Raw genomic sequence first — 19,522 nt, forward strand, 5'->3', positions numbered from 1 at the left:
TGCAGTAACAGAAAAAATTCACCATTTAGTGAGAGATTGTTATTCCCACCTCCCTCTCCTCCAAAAAGTCAGCAGTTGAATCTCAGTTTAAGTTGTGCTATCTAACATTTATGAGAAACTGGCTTATCAACAGACATTAGAATTCTAAAACTCCTGGATTTAATGGGTCTGCCCTCCGTGGCCAACAAAAGTGCAATCACAGAACAATAGGGGTCAATATAACCTCTTATCAGGGGTTCACCTTCTACCTTGATATCACCCATTCTTGGAGGGAACTCAGAAGGTCAAACTGCTATCAAAGAAGCACATAAAATAGATAAACTAAATGAAGCTAATGAAGAGACCATAATCAAATACTCCTGGGAAGGACAATTAGCTGGCCTTCTTCAGAAACAAACATTTATAGAAACTTTTTTAAAAGCATAAAAGACAATGCTGTGAACCTCTAAAACTAAAGCAAATAATATTAGTTTAAGGAAATTACCCTCCAGGTAAATATAAAAACGAAATTCCCCCCAGCAACATTAAAAAATGAAATGAATTTAATAGAAATCTGAGCCCAAAGCAATTGCTGATCAAATACAGATCAGTCTATGAAAATCATAGTTGAATATTAAAGTCTACCATTCTACTAATTAGACATAGATATTTATGCCTGTCTTATAATTGTCCAGTGTTTATTCATGTATCAAAATTAAAATAAAATTATTTTAATAAAAGCAAAACCACCCATGAAAGGTTTTTTTCTTAATATGTTTAAAGATTTAATTCTTTTATTAATTCATGAGAGACACAGGGAAAGAGAGAGAGCGAGAGGCAGAGACACAGGCAGAGGGAGAAGCAGGCTCCATGCAGGAAGCCCAATGTGGGACTGGATCCCAGGTCTCCAGGACCAGGCCGTGGGCTGAAGGCGGCACTAAACCGCTGAGCCACCTGGGCTGCCCTTAATATGTTTATATCTTAATTCATACTTAGAGTAGCAAAAACATATCAGAAAAGAAAAGAATATTTAATTCTTCTACAACTATTCATATTTAGGGAGGGCTCCTTAAATAGGAAAAAAATCTAATATCTACTAAGTTCAAAAGAGATGGACAAATAGTAGAAGTATGTGAAAAATACTTTCATTTTCTAAAACATAGAACAAGTTACTCATTACCTCTAGGAAAAAGAACTGGTTACTTCAAGGATCTCTATCTTTTGTCATTCCTGTTTCCCTTTCCTTAAATAAATGTTATTCGTGTGAACCTGCCTTCTACTTATGTGTCAAATAAATATTCATGTTGGACTTACTAGCCTTAAAAATTGCAATGCTATTGGAACGATTTGAAAATGAAAATAATAGGATTTTTGGTTAACTTCTTAATACATATTAACTCAAAGATAAAAAGAACCTGTGTTCTACTGTACTCTTTTAAATATCCATTTACATGCTCATATTTTTTTTAAAAAAACTTGCTATCACTACCTTATTGTATTAAACTTTAGAAAACGCTGAAATTCCAAAAGGCTGCCTACAAACCAAATGGCATCCCAGCTTTGGCAGGCTAAGCGCCTCATTTTGGCTTCTCTCACTCCCTCTAGTGTTTGCAAAGCTCATCTGTCTGATTATCCAGTTACCTCACTGAACAAGAGCTCGCCTAAGTCCTGCCCATCTATGACATCACCCCCTTCTTCAACCACTGCGAGGTGAAGCTTTAACTTCAGACTTGGAGGTGGGCTGTGTGCAGTAAACTGGAATGCTCTCCCTCACTCCTCAGTGTAGGAGTGATCCGAAGCAGGACAAGTTCTGCCTGCAGCTGCTGTTGGCTTTGTGTGCACTGGACGCGGAGCTTGGGAGAGGGGGAGGGTTATCACTCCAGTTCACAGTGGAATTACAGCTATAGCGGCAGTATATATGGGATTGCTTTTTCTCGTCTTCCTGGTAAGTGTTTCCCATGTTTTTCCTTAAGATTGTCCCAGAAAGTTTGCTTGGTTTTACTCTGTAGACAGAAATGACTTGGTACTATGAGGCATCCAAATACGAACGCCTGTTCTGTCACCAGTAAGAGCAATATGTGCGTGTACGAGCCAGCAAGGAAAAATTTGATGATATAGCCACATCTAAGAAGTTTCTTTAAACCTTCTTTCATTAAAAAGTAATAATTAATGGCTATTTTCTGCCTTGTAATAGTTGCTATTTGAAAAGAGCCTCGGAAAACCTTAAGTTGGAAAGTTAAATGTTAATCATGAAGAATACAAGGCAGATTTTTTTCAGAGAGAGGGAAGCAAAAGGTCTTGCTAACTTGGGGTGTACTGTATGTGTGGTATGATCACCAATTGCTGTTTTTACAACTGTGAAAGAAAATCAATAATCCCTCAGCCCATGAGTACGCAGTACATGAAAAGCATACATCTTGCTCACAGGAGCCGAGCTACTCCTGGAGACTACTGTGCCTCTGCAAGGATTAACAGCTACACCTAGATTTTAAAGCTTGCACTGCTATCCTGCCAGAGCTGCTTCAAGCATTTCAGGCTTGCAAATCTAAACTAGTGAATTCTGCTCAGAGGAGGGGGAGACTTTACTTCCAAACCATACTTCCCATCCAGGAGAATGCCAAAATCCACTGCTTGGGCAAATGCAGTATGTGACTTGCATAGTAATTGGCAAAGCCTACTCAGGAAAACTAACAAAGCTCAGCGTGGAAGCTATGCCTGATGTATGCAGTGAGTTTGGGGTGGCAGGGGAAAAAAATGAGTAGAGCCTTCATCAAGTGGGATGCACAGAGTATTCATTCACTTGCAACTTACAATAAGAATATTTTATATTGGAAGAAATGATTTTATACCAAAAAGCTTCCAAAAAGTAGTTAAATGTATCTTCTCAAAAAAAAAATTTTTTTTTCAGTGAATTAGGTCTGAAACAAAATGGTTGCATAGAGGTAAAAAGTACAGCAGGCCTATATTTTTCAACATCTAACTATTTAAAATTTAAAAGCCTTGATATTTTCCACTTATATAACCAAATTCTCAAATGGCTTTAACAAATAGCTATTTTAAATTTTCTTAAATTTATCTGCTCAAAAATGCATGTTATTTTATTAGCAGAAAACAACATGAATACAACCACTAGAAAAGAGCTTCAGCTGTAGCAATGCCTTTCATTTATCCCAAACTGCATGAGAATATCCTGATTAGCTTAAAACATAAAGAATTTGTCTCTTTTGAGATAGAACCATTTTTTCCTGCCCCAAAAGTATGATTGATACTTATCTCTTTTGAAATGAGTAAAGAAATTAATCCCTTAAAAGTACCACAAAATATTAATATTATCATTACTACCAATATTAAGAATAATATACCACATTTTAATCTCTAAGAAGATTAAATCAGAGATACACTACTTAGTTTGCAAATATGTGGGTATACACAATATATACACACATAATTACACAAACACATATATATATAGATTAGCCTGAAATAAACAAGCTTACAAAACCCTGATTGTACGTAGTTAAGTAGGAAAATCTCATCTAATTTTTTTTTTAATGGAGTACTGCCAAAACACATCAAATCCAGGAATCAGCAAGATATTACAGAATGAATAAACATAGTGAATACATTAATATTGTTCAAGTATAATACTAACCATCAGTTATTAACTGGACTTTTCATTTCTCTGCCCCCCCACCTTTTAAATCAATTATGATTACGTTCAATATGCCCAACTAAACACTTCCTAAACATTAGCATTTGTGAAATACATAATTGGGCACCAAATAAAGTTTTCACCAAGGAGGAAAAACAGTAAGGAAATTTGTCATAACTGAGTGTGGCAGCAAAATAGAAGGTATGTTTCTTTTGCTTTCAAGTGTTAATTAAGGAGACTCCAATTCTATCAAAACTTTTTCAGGGCTAAATGAAGCAGTGTGAAATAAATTTGGTTGAAATCTTGTGGCTGTCAGACTTTGTTAGCAAGCTATTAATTATCTTTACCCCAGTTTCTTCTCTAGACTATATTGCCCAATCAAATAGAAACTCCAATTATGTTCAGCCTCTCCTTCCTAGGGACACCAGACCCTAATGAACACTCACTGTCTCCAGATGAAAAATACAATTATCAGCTTTAAACATGCAAGTTCACTGCAGAGAGATCTGTCTGTGCTTTTCTTGGCCACACACCCTAAGGCTTCCTCCTTTCTGAATTATTTTGAACAATTTAAAACCCTACAAAAATCAGTAGCAGAGAATTTGCCTTATGGTAATATTATATGAATGTTTCTTCTTTCTGCCTCTTATTTTTGGTGTGCCAATGTTATACCAATACAAAATTAAATCTGGTCATTTAAAGAAAAATTTTGGTCGATCTTAACTTTCCCCTCTTTTATTAAGGTGGGTGGGCTGCATAACAAAGAATGTGATGAATAGCAGGATTCAGAGTTAACTTAAAAATTTTGAATTAAACCGCCTTAAGTATTTTCATTCAATCAGTTTGTTTAATAGCATTATAAATAATTCTTGAAAGTCAAATGAAGACCACCATAAATGAAGTCAATGAGGGAACTAAGATTCAGTAATTTTTCAAAGGCTGTAATTTCTTCCTTCTTCCCTTCATCCCCTTCCCCTCCTACCCCCCACCTTTTGCCCTAGAGGCCTTCACTGTTCTTCTCAACGGGAGGCTTTGTTGTAATTAAACCAGAGAAAAACTGGCCGGCAGCAGCCAACATCTGACTTGCGTTGCAGCTTCTGAAAGCAGTGTTCTGGTAGAGTGTACCACCCCCCAGTGGGCAAAAACTCTACAGTAAATCTCTCAGCAATATTAATTCTCAAAACTGCATTTTTTTTCTTCAGAGCATAAAAAAGGGCTGTTTCTCGTCTTCTAATATTCCACCATTTCAAAACCAGTTTCCAACAATGTCTTCTGGAAAAGCCTTCTTCCTTTTAAGAACCAAAATAGGAATATATGTTTCAGAGAGCATTTTGCAGTCTGAAACTGCAAATCAGCATCACTAAATTTGTTGAAACATTACCACTAAAAAAGAGTTTTGAAAGCCATGTTTACGTTGCATTAGAGGAGCAGGTTTCAGAACTTTGACTTGACTATTGACAAGAACCCCAGAGAAAACATTTTAAGTCACAAAGGAATGAAATATAATTTAAGCAGCAGCTAAACTTACATTTGTTTTGCATATGCATTATCTTTTTCCTAGACTCAAAATTCAGTGTCAGGAATGTATAAAAAGCTCTTTCCAGGTATTAGTCTCCTTAAATGAGAGGAGAGAGAAATTGTTCTCACTTGATAAGACAATGACAGCTTTTGTTCTTTATTCTTTCACTTTTCATGTGCACAAGTTACCGTGGCAACTTTGAAAAGATAACCCACAGACCACATTTGGTTAAATACCATTTTTAAAGTGTGCCACTGGACTGTGGATTGATCAGTTTATGTGTTGTTGATTTTCTCCCTCTTCATTTGCTTTACATCAATAATACCCTACTCTGAAATGAAAAACAAAACAGAAAAAAAACACTAAGTGTTTTATGACTTGGGATGTTCTCATCAACCAGCACAGTGCTGGGCACACAGTAGACCCAAAGAGTTGTATTCATATATAGAAACTTGAATGTTAGAAATGTAAAGCACGTCAACCAAATTGTACACACAACACTGAAAAAGGAACTTTAAAGTTTGCAATGGGAAAATGCAATTTTAAATAGTATAGTTTTAACTTGCAATGGTTCAAAGGTCAATGCAAACTTAAAGCATATTCCCTGCCCAAGCCCTGGACTGCTCACCTTTACCACCCTTTAAATTAATGCCTTATTTATACAAACCTTGGTTCTCTAATTCATTTAGTCTGGCTTTAAATATCACAAAAGGAAGAAGCATTCGCTATGATGAAAGATAACATCCTAGTTTGCCTTTTTGTTTTAAGGATGCTCAATTTAACTTTAAAAGCCAATATAAATGAAGTAGATTTGGATTCATTTATCAGAAATCTATTGGGAGAAAAAGAACCAGTAATATAAAAGGAGGAAGGAAAAATCCTTTGCTTTAGAACTTTTATACTCTATTTTGCATAAGTAAAACACAACCTTTTTCAGGCTAGAAAATAGTCTAGATAAAACCAAGTATGAAAAGGCACACTTGCTTCTCTGCTGCTCAGCAAACCCTTCAGACTTCATGACTCTCAAGAGGGGAGTTAGAGGTCCTTCTGCTTGCCTGGCATTAAACAAAAGAATTGGAACTTTCCTGAAATCTGATGATCGTGGAAAATTTAACCACCAGACAGGCTGCTTAGAAAGCATTTTGCTGTCACTATTAACTAACCTGATATACTCCAGTTTTTTCAGTTTAACCATATATGTAGCTTATTCTAAATACCATTTGTCATTACAAAGACGTAGCATTCACAGGTTGATCATTTTGTTGTGCTTTCTAGCAGCAATTTAGCCTTCATAAACAAATTACCTTCTAAAACTCTAGATTATGATTATATAAACTCCAATTTATCTAGAAATATTCATAGACTTGGATAAATCTGATTACCCATGTGTCTTCTTCAATCTCAAGATTTTATTCAAGATAATAATGCAATTAACTTAGATTAAAATTGAAAGTTCTACTTTTAGATTAAATATTTTTTAAAAGTTCCCATCATTAAGATATCATTTGTGAAGCAAATCATTAAGAAGACTTTACTAAAATCTCAAAACTCTGTACTTGAATTAAGTATTTTTTTAAAAAAATGTGCAATGATTTCAAATCAAAATCAATTCAAATAAAAGGCAGAAAAAGGTTTAGGAAGTTAGCGCATATTATCAATATATAATCTTAAACTAAGTGATCAGAACATGAGAATACCTTCTCATTTCAAACATCCCCACCTCTAAAATAATGTAGTAACAGAGAAGATATCATATAAACATGCAGATTGCCTCAAATCCTTGATTGTATGTAAATGCCAGTTTTCTATTTGATAAAACGTATTAATTATATTAGCTTTTTTAAAAATATCATAAAACGATAGCATCCTTATCTAATACTTTCTTAGGTGTATCATGAAACTAAATTGGAGACTTTTCACAGACTTGATTACATTATAAATGCATATTTTTTTAACTCCACAATTTTTGTTTATAAAAAGAAACTGATGAGAAAGATCCCTATTAAAAATTTGATTTGTCAGTGAGGTGATTATGTTGTCCTTTTTGCCACAGTTTTAAATGCTATCTACTTAGTAATGAGTCCATTAAAAATAATTTTAAAACATTTCTTTAAGTAACCAGGGTCCATTTATGTTTTTCCCCAAGTTACCCTATAAACAATTTTTTTTTTTCTGAAAGATCAATTCCTTTTTGTTCAGAAGTAATGGCCTTTTTTCAAGCCTATGCAGACATAAAGGCTTCTGAAGTCTATGTTGTGGAAACTGGCCACAGTGTCCATACCAGTGGGGCTCATTTTTCTTTTTATCATTCACAATCAACTACCAAGCCTCTATGTGCATGAATATGTAGAGCCAGCTCAGAAAAACGGGAACTGTAAAAATGGGGGCAGAATCATGTATTTTAGATAGATTATTATTGGCTTTAATATGAAAAAGCTTGAGTTTAATACAAAAAAAAGCTTTGAGCTTAAATAAAGGGAGCAGGAATTTCTGAAGGAATCTTCATTTCTAAAAGTATCCTCTCTAAAGAAACCTGCTATAATTTATATTTTTGCCTCTTGTTTTAATGCAATTTGAGGAAAAGAGAATGACATTTTCCAAGAATTTAATGAGATTTAAGGCTTTCTGTTAATCCCACATTATTAACACCATTGTATTAATGGCAATGTGAATTTGCATATCAGAGCAAAAGAAGCAGTTTTACAGATACAAAACAAGAAAAATAAACAAATTAGCCTTCTTTTCACACCAATTTAGTTTTTTTTTTTCCTCTGGTTAAAAATGTGAAAATCAATAGATATTCTTAAAACTTGATTTCATAAAATATTTATAGTTCAGATACAACCTCTAGTACTAGTTATCATTACAATCATTATTTTAGGCATTCCGTAGGCTGATCTCATTTGGGGGACAGTCAACAATTTTTAAATCCTCATTCATCAGATTCATCTGTTTAAAGTGTGTGTTGAAGTATGACAAATGCCTGACTATTGGCAATATTTTAAGAAGATTCTCACCAGTGACTTTTATTATAGTTTTTAATTAGGTTCTAATGCAATTTAACAAAAGTAATTGTTTCCTAACCTTAAATTAACCACATGATTTTAAATGTTGAATAATTTTCAAGCTTAGAAAATATTTACAGCAGATACCTTTTAAAATAATGATACTTTTTAAACTTTGTACTTATAATTTGAACAGCTTGGTTTTTCATTTCCACATTCCACAAAAGCAACAGTTTTCATGAAACTATGCTATTGAAATTCAACAATAATGAGCAAAGTACTAAATGCACCACAGTAAAACCTCACTTGAAACAATAAATCATTTAAACTTTCCTCTGTGGGCACTTTGCAATACACACTAGAGACTACTTAATCCATCTGCTAACTGCTATTTTTGTTTCAAGTTGCTTAAATAATAAATTAAATGGAGCTGTAATTTTTTTTTTTAAGTTTCCTTCTGCTAATGCATTCTATGATAGTATTGGTATTTGGTGGCAAACTAAAAGACATTGAATTTTCTGATAGAATCAGAAACACAAATCTTGGCCTTTTTCATGTTTACTTTCAGTAGTATTTGAATTCTGGAACAGATGCTATCATTGTGGGATACTAGGTAATTACTGGGGGAAGCAAATTGCTTCTACTGTAGTCCTTAATTTCAGGGTCAAACCTTAATGCTCCCTACTAGACAGAAATCACCTGAGTGGGTAACCCTGCATAATAGATACTAAAGTTACTCACTTCCTCAGCTCTACCAAAAAAAAAAAAAAAAAAACAAAAAAAAATCTTCATGCATATTAGATAATGGGCAAAACAGTCATCATTAAAATCACTAGTCTTTTTGGTGAAGCCTTAGGTCTTCTTTCAGAAATGAAAAATATACTTACTGGAAATTGGCTTGTTCATGTTTGAACCTAGAGAGAAATGCCTTGTCAGGTTTTGATAAACTTTCCGAATGGTCATTCTAAGAAGATAGCTTGACATAGCATCCTTTCTATTACAAATACAGATTTTCAGTTTGCTAAAAGAAAATTAAAATTATATTCTCCTAAAAAACTAATAATTCGTTGAATATCTATGCTACCTTTTGGCCAAGAACACCTGAGTAACCAGAGTTTCAGGATCATCAACTAGTCCTCAGAAATACCTCTAAAGAGAAAGGTGATAACGTTCACATTCTACAATTGAGAAAATTGAGGCCTACAGGAAGAATTAAACAGGGCACCGAGCAAATCAAAAGAAAAGATTCTAACGCAAATTCTTTTCAAGTCTTTACATTGTACATTGTATGACTTTGTAAAACGATGATCAGAAATCTCTTAAAAGTTATCATGGCATTTCTATCAAAAACCCTTGTGACGTATTTGCTCACCTCTTTGACATATATTTGTTTTCTTCTTTTCAAACATTTTTTTCATTTTATATCTAAGATTTAAACATGAACTTTTAAAGATTAGCCTAACTTGAATTCAAAAGCCATGGAAGGCACTGGCTGGTCCTTGAATAAAGATTTGCTTCTGTGTTTAGTTTAAGGTGGCATTAACATTTAACAGTAGAAATTATCTGTTTGGTGACAATCTCAACTTTAGCTCCCACTTTATTTATATAGTAAAATTGGGAAGTAAAAAACAAAGAGGTCATCTTACTCCTTTTCACCAGTTACTAAGATGAAAGATATGTTGCTTAAAGAAAAACTGAAGTTAAATGTCTAGGAAATTTCTCTATCATGTTAAAGTTCATTATTAATAGTTCATTAAAACCTTTTGCTTTTACAGGAGATGCTCAGACCCAATATATTTTAAGGAAGAGAAAAGTAAAGGAAATCTAGTATGCTTCCTATTTTTTCTCATGAAGAATATTTGAATTAAGTTTTACCTCTTAAAAAAGAATACCTGTTCTTATATAACGTGACTGCGCCAGCTATTCTGAGAAAGCAGCAAGAAGCAAAAGCTGGAAATAGCTATTTCACAGCAGGTAATCATACCTCAGGATATAGCTACTGTACAAAGTTTATACTCGGATAATCCTGGACAGGAATAAAGGTGGGGGGTAACTGATGGAAAAACCTATTACTATACAGGCCTTAGCATCATGAATGGCTTTCTTCATGAGGATCTGAAGTTACTATCTCTGACCACATTGCACAGAAGAGCCAATAAGAATTTTAAAGAGAGCAATTTCTACTAAGGGAATTAAGCTACACAAAAGGAACCTTCACACAGAAACTCTATCAGGAAAAAAAAGTGCATAGGAAGCCATGTGTTCTACATAGTAACAGGAAGCTGAATTGTCTCTGGTCCCTACTTTAATGAGCTTGCCTACCATGCTGAACTGTAGCTGGAATGTTCACTGACAACAGCGAGCCTGATCTGGAGGTGTGTGCGGCATAGGATTACATGAATAAACAGTGAAGAACATTTCCAAGGACTGAACAAGAGTTTATAAGTCCCAGTCCCTCATCAGGAAAATAATTTTTGTGCATTGGATTTTCACTCATGCAAAATTTATTCACATGATTCAAAAAGGTAGGAAAAATATTAAAGTGTTTTATTTTCATGCCTGAAATTACAAAGGCCAATTAATACGTAAAAGTGCAGACAAGATCATTATTACCCACAATAGATCAGTACAAATCTATAACTCTCCAGCCATGGGGAAAGTTGAACCATATTCTAGATTAGAATTTGTAGAAAGATAAATGCATTGTGAAATATATGATGTGAACATAATGGGAAATCTGCATAAAGTCATTAAACCTTGTAGTATGAAACAAAAAAAAATGGGAACAAAACAAAGAACTAGTTTAATGTGAAATGGAATTTTCACTTAGGTTAGCTGGATGTATTAGCTTTGTAGTCTTTCCTTCCTTAAAATAGATGAAAAAAATTCCTTCTGATTTTCTTGTTAGAAATATCTATGTAATGATATTTAATATCAATAATTTAAAAAGTAACATAAACAATCAAAACAAATGAATGGCTTTACTAGGATTCAGGATCTTAAGAGGTATTTGTATTTAACTTACTATTCTTGAATACTAAGAGGATAGATTTTTTTTTTTTACTACACATTTCTACACCTATACAGTCTACCTAAGAAGTAAACATCAAATTTTGATTTTTAAATACAAAAAATCATATTCCTATGTGCCAATTCATTATGAATATTAAGAAAAAATAGAAAATTGATTAGCTTGGTCAGTGACTGGGTATAGAATTGATATCAAGTATTATGAAAATGCTCAATAAAACATTTATTATATTTAATGTTTCAAAATCAAATGGATTTGGGACATGATATTAATACTACAAACAGTTAAGGTAAAGAGATTATATGATCATGTTCACTGTTAGCTAGCTAGCAAGAAATTCTAGGCATGCAAAAAAAATTAATACATTAAAAGTGATTATAGATATTTTAGTTTCCACATCTATTTGGAATACTATTTTAAGTATCCTGACCTGATTGTTTTTGGTCTTTCTTTTCACTCATTCCATTTTAGGGCTCTGACACTACCGTGTACAAAGACCTTAACACTGCTGACCATGATCAACCCAGCCTGGAGCATTTTCCTCATCGGGACTAAAATTGGGCTGTTCCTTCAGGTGGCACCTCTATCAGTTATGGCTAAATCCTGCCCATCTGTGTGCCGCTGTGATGCAGGTTTCATTTACTGTAATGATCGCTTTCTGACATCCATTCCAGCAGGAATACCAGAGGATGCTACAACTCTCTACCTTCAGAACAACCAAATCAATAACGCTGGAATTCCTTCAGATTTGAAAAACTTACTAAAAGTAGAAAGAATATACCTATACCACAACAGTTTAGATGAATTTCCTACCAATCTACCAAAGTATGTAAAAGAGTTACATTTGCAAGAAAATAACATAAGGACTATCACTTATGATTCTCTTTCCAAAATTCCCTACCTGGAAGAATTACACTTAGATGATAATTCGGTCTCTGCTGTTAGCATTGAAGAGGGGGCATTCCGAGACAGCAACTATCTTCGACTGCTTTTCCTGTCCCGTAATCACCTTAGCACAATCCCCTGGGGTTTGCCTAGGACTATAGAAGAACTACGCTTGGATGATAACCGCATATCCACTATTTCATCCCCATCTCTTCAAGGTCTCACTAGCCTAAAACGCCTGGTTTTGGATGGAAATCTATTGAACAACCATGGTTTAGGTGATAAAGTTTTTTTCAACCTAGTCAACTTAACAGAACTGTCCCTGGTACGGAATTCCCTGACTGCTGCACCAGTAAACCTTCCAGGCACAAACCTGAGGAAGCTTTATCTTCAAGATAACCACATCAATCGGGTGCCCCCAAATGCTTTTTCTTATCTAAGGCAGCTGTATCGACTTGATATGTCCAATAACAACCTAAGTAATTTACCTCAGGGTATCTTTGATGATTTGGACAATATAACCCAACTGATTCTTCGCAACAATCCCTGGTATTGTGGGTGCAAGATGAAATGGGTACGTGACTGGTTGCAATCACTACCTATGAAGGTCAATGTACGTGGGCTTATGTGCCAAGCCCCTGAAAAAGTTCGGGGGATGGCGATTAAGGACCTTAATGCAGAGTTATTTGATTGTAAGGACAGTGCAGTTGTAAGCACCATTCAGATAACCACTGCAATACCCAACACGGTATATCCTGCTCAAGGACAGTGGCCAGCTCCAGTGACCAAACAACCAGACATCAAGAATCCTAAGCTCACTAAAGATCAGCGAACCACAGGGAGTCCAGCAAGAAAAACAATTATAATTACTGTGAAATCTGTCACTTCCGACACAATTCACATCTCTTGGAAACTTGTCCTACCTATGACTGCTTTAAGACTCAGCTGGCTCAAACTGGGCCATAGCCCAGCATCTGGATCTATAACAGAAACAATCGTAACAGGAGAACGTAATGAATACTTGGTCACAGCCCTAGAGCCTGATTCGCCCTATCGAGTCTGCATGGTTCCCATGGAAACCAGTAACCTCTACCTATTTGATGACACCCGTGTTTGTATTGAGACTGAAACTGCACCCCTTCGAATGTACAACCCTACAACCACCCTTAATAGAGAGCAAGAGAAAGAACCTTACAAAAACCCCAATTTACCATTGGCTGCCATCATTGGTGGGGCTGTGGCCCTGGTGACCATTGCCCTTCTTGCTTTAGTGTGCTGGTATGTTCATAGGAATGGATCACTCTTCTCAAGGAACTGTGCGTACAGCAAAGGGAGAAGAAGAAAGGATGACTATGCGGAAGCTGGCACTAAGAAGGACAACTCCATCCTGGAAATCAGGGAGACTTCTTTTCAGATGTTACCAATAAGCAATGAACCAATCTCAAAGGAGGAATTTGTAATACACACCATATTTCCTCCTAATGGAATGAATCTGTATAAAAACAATCACAGTGAAAGCAGTAGTAACCGAAGCTACAGAGACAGTGGTATTCCAGACTCAGATCACTCGCACTCATGATGCTGGAGGCCTTGTAGCAGACTGTGTTTCGGTTTTTTTAAACCTAAGGGAAGTGATGGTAGGAACCCTGTTCTACTGCAAAACACTGGAAAAAAAGAGACTGGAAAAAGCAATGTACTGTACATTTGCCATATAATTTATATTTAAGAACTTTTTATTAAAAGTTTCAAATTTCAGGTTACTGCTGCGATTGATGTAGTGGAGATGCCTGAACACAATTCTATATTTTAGTATTTTTTAGTAATTTGTACTGTATTTTCCTTGCAAATATTGAAGTTATAAACCATTTACTTTGTGTTCTACTGAGTAAGATGACTTGTTGACTGTGAAAGTGATTTCCTTGCTGTGTTGAACAATCAGGACTGAGTTCACATGAGATCCTTGTAGTATAAGCACAGGCCATTTTTCACTTTGGTATTAATAAAATGTAAAAAAAAAAACTGGCTGAATGAGAAAAATTAAAGTTCAAAAAATAGTTATGAAATGCTCCAACTATTAAATTTGTATTATCCCAGTGGTATTCAATAAATTAAAATATGTGAAGTAATGGGCAATATCAAACTTGCTGCATATCTCCATTTCTACTCTAAGCAAAGTAGATATCCTTAAGAAAGCATTATCTTTCGAACTGAATACATCAGCTGGCATAAAGGAGTATGAAGTCTGTTGTTAAAACCACTGTTAACAAAGTTTTGAGAATGAAGGACTTCACAAATCAATAATGTGAGCATGCTTCTACGTTAGGGGGGAAATTTGTACTTAGGAAAACATGAAAACTTAGACTCCATAGTATAATGAACACAAATACCAGAATTGCATTTTGGTTTTGCCTATACCATCCCAATTTTTGAAAAGTGAATTCTAAAGACATAATTGTTAATGTTTATGTTTTTATCATAAACGATGTCAAAAAAGAAACACATGTATTTAAAAAGATAGTATAACCATAAGCAATTCCCCTCAACAATGCAGAAAAAGTAGTACTTTAAATAAGAAAGAATTTAAAAGAAAAATGAATACTAGAAATCAAATTTAGATCTGGTTTATGTGAAATGTTTTAACACTGTACATAAAAAAGTTCAATTTACTTTCACAATGATCAAGAATACTGCCCATTACTGTCACAGTTTTCCACGTATCACATAATGAACTTGTAATGTAACATTTCTTTCTAGCTTCCTACAGAATTGTGAGCTATTACTTGTTTAAAAACCACATCATTTTTCTGTTGCCATTTTTTTTTCCCAACAAAAAACCAAAGTGCATTGTACGCCCTTTGGCCAGTCTTGTATGTGCCTTGATCCAACGCTACATGTATTCAGCTTTTAAAACTCGACAAATTTTTCATACTTCCTTAAATATGAAAAATTATGGTCTTATTGCTGAATAAAACGAAGAAAAAGTACAAAATAATCGTGCTTGCTTTTTCGGGATTATGTTACTATCACTAAAGTAGCAAATTGCCCAGCACATTATTCCTAAGCACCCCCATGTATTTTTCTAGGCATAAAAATAAACGTTGGCTACAAATAAAAGTAGCAGTATCTTGAGCTTGTGTATCATTATACTTGAAAGAGTTCAGTGTTTCATGTACAAACTAATTTCCTAGCAGTCTTTTAGGATACTATTGTTTTGCTTATTTATTCCAAATCAGAAAACCTCAGAAGTGGTGTGGTAATCTTTCTGTCTTTTTTACACTGCTGCCATTGTCCTGACTGATATTTTTTATGGTGGTCTTTGAAAAACTAATATTTTTTAAAATAGATTTTTGGTAGTATGAGTTGACATTAGAGGATTTGGAATCTCAGATCCAAACTGAGTACATACCCTTGGTAGGTATGTACTCAAAAACAAACCACTTTTTCTTCTTAGCTTAGTTTCCTTGTCTGTAAAATGGGGGCTATTAGTTCAGCCCACTTCACAGGGTTGTTGTGAGGCCTAAATAATATGTATGGAGACTGCACAGTGTTCAATTGAATATAAGTTAGCACTATTATGGTCAAGAAAAGTTTGTCATGTGTTTCCAGAGGTTTGGCAGATAATTTCTGTTTCTACTGGTCTACTAACAAGTATCTCCAGCTGCCTGCGAAAACTCATTCATTATTCATTTGCCATCTTCATAAGTTTCCCAATACCTTCTCTTTTGAGTTCCTATTATGAAGAATGCCTATTTTCTAGGAATAACTTGGCAAAGACTCATGTGATTAACAGTAAATATAAGGAACATTTTGTGAAGGAAGTTTGACTTTTGCTTCTAGAGGTTTTGAGAAGTTCAGCTACAGTGCTGCCACAAAATCAGGGAAACAGCTACATGGTTCCATAAATTCACTATAAACCTATGAGTTTATAAAAAGTCAAAAGCCAAGAGATTATATCGACTGTTTTCCAGTTAGTACATCTTGCATGAGTACAGAAAATTTTATGTATGTTCTAATACATGCATTTTAATTATTTTACCTGGGATAAATCAGAAAAAGGTTCTATATCAGCAAATAGAGACAGCACTAACAGTAAAAGTTTATTATTTCTCTAGGCTTGCTATGAAATCCAAATATATATTCTTTCAATAAAATAATTAAATACAAATATCTACCTTAAAGGGCATTAAATTAATTATAAAATCCATCTGCATATATATATCAAACTATATGGTTACAATTTTTACTGATCAGGCACAGAGAAAATTGTAGTACAAAGAAAAATCCCATCCTGAATATACAACTTACAGATTTAACAAGAATACAATTTGGGAAGTGACAAAAAAAATTTGTTTTGAGGGAAAAATCGCTCTTTTGCTGAATGTTTGACAAAAATCAAAAATTGTTTTTGGAAGCAGCCTTTTGTAACTATATTAAATCATTGCACTTATGCTCTCATTCCCTATTAAAAACAACACTGTATTCTATCTTTCAGCAAGGCCGATTTATTAAAAGTATTCCCCTGTGCCTTCAAAAGAACTAGTAAAAAAAAACAAAACAAACAAAAAAACTCTGCTTTACTAACTACAGTTTCTGAGTGAAGCACATTTTATAGCTGCATGCCTACATGACAGTTTTCCTAAGGAATCCAAAGAGACCCACATGCTTTAAAGCACCTGAAGCATGGATGTGAAAGGAACCAACCCACCACTGAATTTACTTTAATATTAGCTCATCTGTTGCTGAAAACAGTAGTGGCATTTAAAATTCTAATTCCTTTCTCCTACTTAGCATGATTAGCAAATCTTAACTTAGCGTAGTCTTAGAATTAAAACTTGTATTTTATGCTTTTGGACTTTTGGTTAAATTAGCAAAAATAACTCATGGTTATCAATCACTTTCTTAAGAACTTCAAAGATCTCTACATATAATCTCAACAGCCAATGACCTATACAGAATGGCTTCCACATTATAAATAGCAGAAGCATTTGCATCCAAGAAGTATACTGTCTATGGGATATAAGGCATAAACATAAAATCTAATGAAAGTTTACTACAACTGCGGTATAGAAGATATAACTAGATCTCTTTGGATGGGTCAAAGAAAACTTCATGAAGGAGGTAAAATGAAGGCCAGGTATTGAAGGATAAGAAAATATTTAAAAAGAAAACAAGAAAACTAGATATTGGCCATGGAGAAAAACGGTGAACAAAGTCATAGAGATAGGGAAACAAGGGCAATGTTTCTCAGTGCTGGCTTTGGTCACAATCACTTGGGGAGGCTTTTACAAAGATAACCAGGCTTCAATACAGACCTACTAAATTTAAATCTCCCAGATTAAAGTTGGGTATTTAAATTTTTCTTTAATTCCAAAGGTGATTCTGATGCAACTGGGGACTACTGATTTTGGAGGTATCTGGGGAAAGGCCAACAGGCCTGCTGAAATACAAGGTCCAGAAAGGAGGTAAGGCTGGAAAGGTTCTTTTACATCAGACTATGTAGTGTGTTGGATCCCTAGCTGAGAAGTCTGGATGATATGCTTTGGTGACAGTTTCTGAGTAGGTGTATCAATAATCAGTACACTTTGGGGATAGAAATAAAGACTATCGAATGAAGGATGAATGAGGAGAAACAGCGCAAGAAGACAAGTTAGGACATACAAGTATTGCAGGTAAGAGGAAACAAGGGCCTAAACAGTGGAATGGGTTGGTTTTTTTGTTTTTGTTTTAAGTGTAATTCAAAGATACAAGAAAGTCAGAATTCATGGGAACTGGGAACCAAGCAAAGAATAAGAATTGAAGATGATGATTGTTAGCCCAGGTAAGCAGAATGTTGGTGAGGCATTTAATGATGAAAAGTACTAGAAGAGCAAATCTCAAGAGTATTCTGTACATATTAGGTTTGAACAGGTGACCATATGCTCCAGATTTACACTGGCTAATTATCAATAGCACCTTCTTTAACCTTCTAAGTGACCCAGTTGGGATCCAGTTTAGATGATAAAGTATAATTGCTTTAGGTTTTAAAATACTTGTATGTTATCCCTCTGGAAATGTCTATTGGGAAATAGAAAATGAGGGTCTGGGGAGAGATCTTCAGCATATCTAACAGGTTATTATTTAAGCCAAGAGGTTGGAGGACAGCAGCAGCAGAAGTAAGCAGAGGGAGGGAAAAGAGATGAGCCACAGGGACACCCACATTTTGTGAGGAAAGAAGAGGAAGAGAAGTAAAAAGAAAAGCGGGGGTTACAAAGGAGGAAAATAATCATGAGAAGAAAATTATAAAATCAAGGAACTACAAATTTGTTTTTTAAAAGAAGGATGTCAGAAGATGATCTGGAATGTGGATTTGGAAGAGGACACAGTTTTAAATGGAAAAGGAACTGCCAGGGATTCTGAAGCAGTGTCAGCAGAGAGCTAAGAGCTTCTAGGATGTTGGCAGGATAATGGGAGATAAAACAGAAATGACTAAGATTACTCTTTAAGAAGTTTGGAGGGTGAAGGGATCAGGATAGGTAAGAAGGAAGTAAGTAACAGGAGGGATACTGACTGACCTCAGGAATAAGATAGGGTAGACAGATAGGAACCTACAATGAGGACAGTCAACAGGAAACAATAGAGATGCAGGAGAGGTGTGGTCTAAGTCTTAGTTGTGAATCTAAGAGGACTGCAGTAAAGATGTGCCTGAGAAGCTGCAATTTTGGAAGAGTCGGCAGTAGGAGTACAAAGTCACACAGAGAGATGGAAAGGGTTGGTGCGAGGGTAAGGTTTATGAGACAGGTCCTCAGAAAGATGGGGCAATGTCCCAGAGATGTAGAGATGGGAGATGATAATGGGATCGGGTGATGTAGATATAAAACAAAGACTTCAAAAGAAAGGTTTTTGAATAATGGTGACATAAACATAGCCAGGAAGTGATCTTTCAGGGACAGAAAAAAATTTTTGAAACTCCCTTCCTACTTCCTCACCACTTCCCCTACCAAAGTTTCATCAAATAGTGACAGTAAGAGATGGAACAGGGGACTAGGAAGGTGTCATCCTCAGGAAACAGATGTCAATTAATTCAAGGTCATGGGAAGAATGCTAAGAAAAATGTCAGTTACATGGGAAGTTAGAATCCAAAAGAAAAAGATCACAAGGGACCGGTGGAAGCAGTTAGGAAATAGGCCTGAAAGAAATTCAAACTTCCAGATGGAAAAATAAAGGCATACGAAACAAAAATAGAGCAAAGGAGGGCATTGTACTTAGGACTCCAATAGATGATGATAGTTTAAAAGGATGTTGGCCATGTGAGGTTGGTAGAAATTCCTGTTCTAAATACTATAGACATTCTGAACAGATGAAAAAGAACTAGAATAACCAAATTAATCTTGCTCTGTTCTTTGAACATCAAAACAGAATAAAATCTCACTTTATCTCAAAATATACAATGAATTATCCCTAGTTTTATTAGT

General features: G+C 34.9%; 2 protein-coding genes across 6 annotated transcripts in view; one reads left to right on the forward strand and one right to left on the reverse strand.

The window, feature by feature from the left end:
* The window catches only part of MACROD2 (mono-ADP ribosylhydrolase 2), a 1,923,575-nt gene that overhangs the window by 1,602,363 nt on the left and 301,690 nt on the right, over positions 1-19,522 (reverse strand). The window lies entirely within an intron of this gene.
* On the forward strand, positions 1,685-15,200 carry FLRT3 (fibronectin leucine rich transmembrane protein 3). 2 transcript variants are annotated; one of them, XM_072800012.1, is made up of 3 exons: positions 1,685-1,924; positions 9,931-10,680; positions 11,658-15,200. In XM_072800012.1, exon 3 carries the CDS (start codon positions 11,701-11,703, stop codon positions 13,648-13,650), a length of 1,950 nt encoding a protein of 649 aa, XP_072656113.1. In that variant the 5' UTR covers positions 1,685-1,924; positions 9,931-10,680; positions 11,658-11,700; the 3' UTR covers positions 13,651-15,200. The 2 variants fall into 2 exon arrangements, with proteins under 2 accessions (XP_072656113.1, XP_072656115.1); XM_072800014.1 differs by having other exon boundaries at positions 9,931-10,129.

Source organism: Canis lupus, chromosome 26, assembly GCF_048164855.1.
Source record: "Canis lupus baileyi chromosome 26, mCanLup2.hap1, whole genome shotgun sequence".
NCBI lineage: Eukaryota > Metazoa > Chordata > Mammalia > Carnivora > Canidae > Canis > Canis lupus.